The sequence below is a fragment of the Nicotiana tomentosiformis genome, chromosome 12, assembly GCF_000390325.3.
Source record: "Nicotiana tomentosiformis chromosome 12, ASM39032v3, whole genome shotgun sequence".
Taxonomy (NCBI): Eukaryota; Viridiplantae; Streptophyta; class Magnoliopsida; order Solanales; family Solanaceae; genus Nicotiana; species Nicotiana tomentosiformis.
The window spans coordinates 97,199,859-97,202,961 of NC_090823.1; the positions used below are offsets into that span (position 1 = coordinate 97,199,859).

General features: G+C 39.6%; 1 protein-coding gene across 1 annotated transcript; it reads left to right on the forward strand.

Annotated features, from left to right (window-relative positions):
* The first annotated feature begins 226 nt into the window (after window positions 1-226).
* On the forward strand, window positions 227-3,103 carry LOC104085407 (protein BRASSINAZOLE-RESISTANT 1-like). The gene is made up of 2 exons (XM_009589426.4): window positions 227-703; window positions 1,955-3,103. The coding sequence occupies exons 1-2, from the start codon at window positions 389-391 to the stop codon at window positions 2,636-2,638; spliced, it is 999 nt and encodes a 332-aa protein (XP_009587721.1). The 5' UTR covers window positions 227-388; the 3' UTR covers window positions 2,639-3,103.

A 3,103-nucleotide genomic window follows, 5' to 3' on the forward strand; every position in this document is an offset into this window, starting at 1 on the left:
GCCTTAGATTCGATACCGAGAATCTACACTTTTTGTGGGACCGATGGGTTCCAACCGAGTTTTTGTTCGTTAAAAATGTGTGGGGGGTGTTGGAATAGCGTGCATATATACAGCGCTATACTATACAGCGCTATACTATAGCGTGGTATATATGTGCGTTATTTTAAGTTCAAATATAGCGTGCCGTATATAAAATAGTGCGCAATCTCTTTTCTTTTTTCTTTTTACCTATTATGGTAAACACAATTAGATTTCGGACTCGTCCTAAACGGGTGTCTACAACCTCTCTCCCCACCCTCTTTTCTCCCCATATACATACAGAGAGACAGGAAAAAAAGAAGAAGAATGCGCGCGTGAGAGAGAGAAAACAACACCACCAACAAACAAAATGATGTGGGAAGCTGGAGGAGGATCAACAGCTTCTTCCTCCGCAGCCGGTAGCGGTGATGGAAGTGGTGGTGCCGGAGTTGGTTTACCGGAAAGTGGTAGTAATTGTGGGAGGAGGAAGCCTTCTTGGAGAGAGAGAGAAAATAACAGGAGAAGAGAGAGAAGAAGAAGAGCAATGGCTGCCAAGATTTATACAGGCTTAAGAGCTCAAGGGAATTATAATCTTCCTAAAAACTGTGATAATAATGAAGTTCTTAAAGCCCTTTGTGCTGAAGCTGGTTGGATTGTTGAACCTGATGGTACCACTTATCCCAAGGTTACATTTTTTCTTTTGTCTCTTCAATTTGCGATCCACTTTGTCAGGCGAAGTTAAGATTTGAACTTTGTGAGTGCATTTAATTTATGTGCTTATTTAGTAAATTTCCTAAAACATATATCGAGTTTTGAGCCACAGTTACTAGTTTTGCCGAATCTCAAGCGAATAGAGTGGAATAGTTAGTGAGGATTCATAAAACTGATCCTAATAAGTTTGGAACTGAATTAAACAGAATGATTAAAGATGATTTATAGAGTCGACCCAACTGACTTGGGATTGATTGATTAATTTGTGTGGTTATAATTTATTTTACTTCATTCTTAGTTTTTCTTTTCTTGGGTGAACCCATTAACGGGTTGTTCTTGGATTTGCTTAGATCTAAAGGTTAGGCAAATGGGTTTTGCTCTATTTGGATCAAGATTGCTTTTTTAATGAACCGGTTTCAATGGATTTATAATTGTTTCAGGATGATCTGGGAACTGGGTTGGAGTAACTATTGTCTTTTCGTTCTGTATGAACTTCTGTTGTAGCATTTGTTTGGTCTTGTATGCATTTTAGCATATAAGAGTATCAATCTTTCAGTTACTAGTCTGTTGGATTTGCTGCATTCTTTGTTTTATCTGTTAATGTTCTTGTGCATTAGCTATTTTGAGAAATTAGAGTGATCCAGTGCATAAGTTGTCATAAAATGGAAGGAATTTTAGGGGAAAAGACTGATCTTCTGGAGTTCAATTGTTGTTTATTTGGTAGTGAGAAGTAGGGTCCCTTTATTTGGAGCTTATGGGGTGGAGTTGGATGATTCTGCCTTTGGTGCTTTCTTCTGTAGTGAATGCTTTTCTATATTCCAGTTTGTAATCTGTTGAAGGATTCTTTTATTAGCTCGATTGTCATGCTATCCTGCAAATTTTCTCTCTGAAAACTCAAATTTCATGAGAACTTTCGTGTTACTGCCTTCTGATCTATCAATCGTAACTGTGTGGTTTGGGGTTTAGAACTTAAACAATAAGCAATGCTTGAGATGAACTCAATCGCTGCTAGGTTATTAGCATCACCCCTTGGGTAGAGCGTTGTAGTAATTTCCTGTCTTGCCATGCTTTCCTGCAAATTTGCTCTCGGATACTCAAATTTCACTAAAATTTTGTATTGATGCTTTCTGGTTTTATCTATCTCAACTGTTAGGCCCAGGTTCTCAAACTTGAATATAAGCAAAAAAATTTATGCTGCCTTTCTTTCTACTATTATGTGATTCAGGGGTGCAGGCCAACCCCAATGGAGATCGGAGGCACTTCAGCAAACATCACGCCAAGTGCTTCACGGAATCCAAGTCCGCCATCATCACACTTTGCTAGCCCAATTCCATCTTATCAGCCGAGTCCAACCTCCTCTTCTTTCCCCAGTCCATCGCGTGCTTATGCTAACATATCATCATACCCATTCGCATTTCTTCATAATGTCATTCCTTCATCACTTCCTCCATTACGAATATCAAACAGTGCCCCTGTAACGCCACCTCTTTCATCACCAACTAGGCATCCTAAGCAAACATTCAATTTGGAGACTTTGGCCAAAGAATCAATGTCTGCTTTAAATTTCCCTTTCTTTGCTGCTTCAGCCCCAGCAAGCCCAACTCGGGGTCAGCGTTTTACTCCTCCCACTATACCTGAGTGTGACGAATCTGACACATCCACTATTGACTCAGGCCAGTGGATCAACTTCCAAACGTATGCTACCAATGTTCCAGCTTCTCCAACTTTTAATCTTGTAAAACCTGTGGCGCAGCCACTCTGTTCTAATGATATCATCACGGAGAAGGGTAAGAGCATAGAATTTGATTTCGAAAATGTGTCGGTCAAGGCATGGGAAGGGGAAAGGATTCACGATGTAGGATTCGATGATCTGGAACTCACGCTTGGAAGTGGCAGTGCTCGCGTATGATTACTTTGATTGAGATTTTATGAGTTAGCTAGGTGACAAGGGACTTTGCATTTCAGTGGATGTCCGGGTTTCGTCTGGAGATACTGCACAAATGTAGATCTTGGCCCCGCTTGCTTCTTAGGATGGATTGAAATTTATCTGTTTCATTTTACCTTATGTATAAGAAAGGGAGCCTTGGTGTAACCGGCAAAGTTGTTGTCATTTTACCTTATGTATAACATTCTTTTCCCCCTTTTTTTCTTCCTTTTATCTGAAAAGGCCCCTTCAAATTTTACATAGGTCTTTTCACAAGCATTACATGTAGATAGATATCTGCTCGTTTCTGTAATCGAGAATCATTTTCTTCATTGCAGACTAGATGGAGCTTCTCCAAAATTATGAACTATCAACATTTTTTCCTCTGTAGAACTCACTTCTTCTTATGGATCCAGTTTCAATTGAAATCAACAATGTATTTCTGTAGTC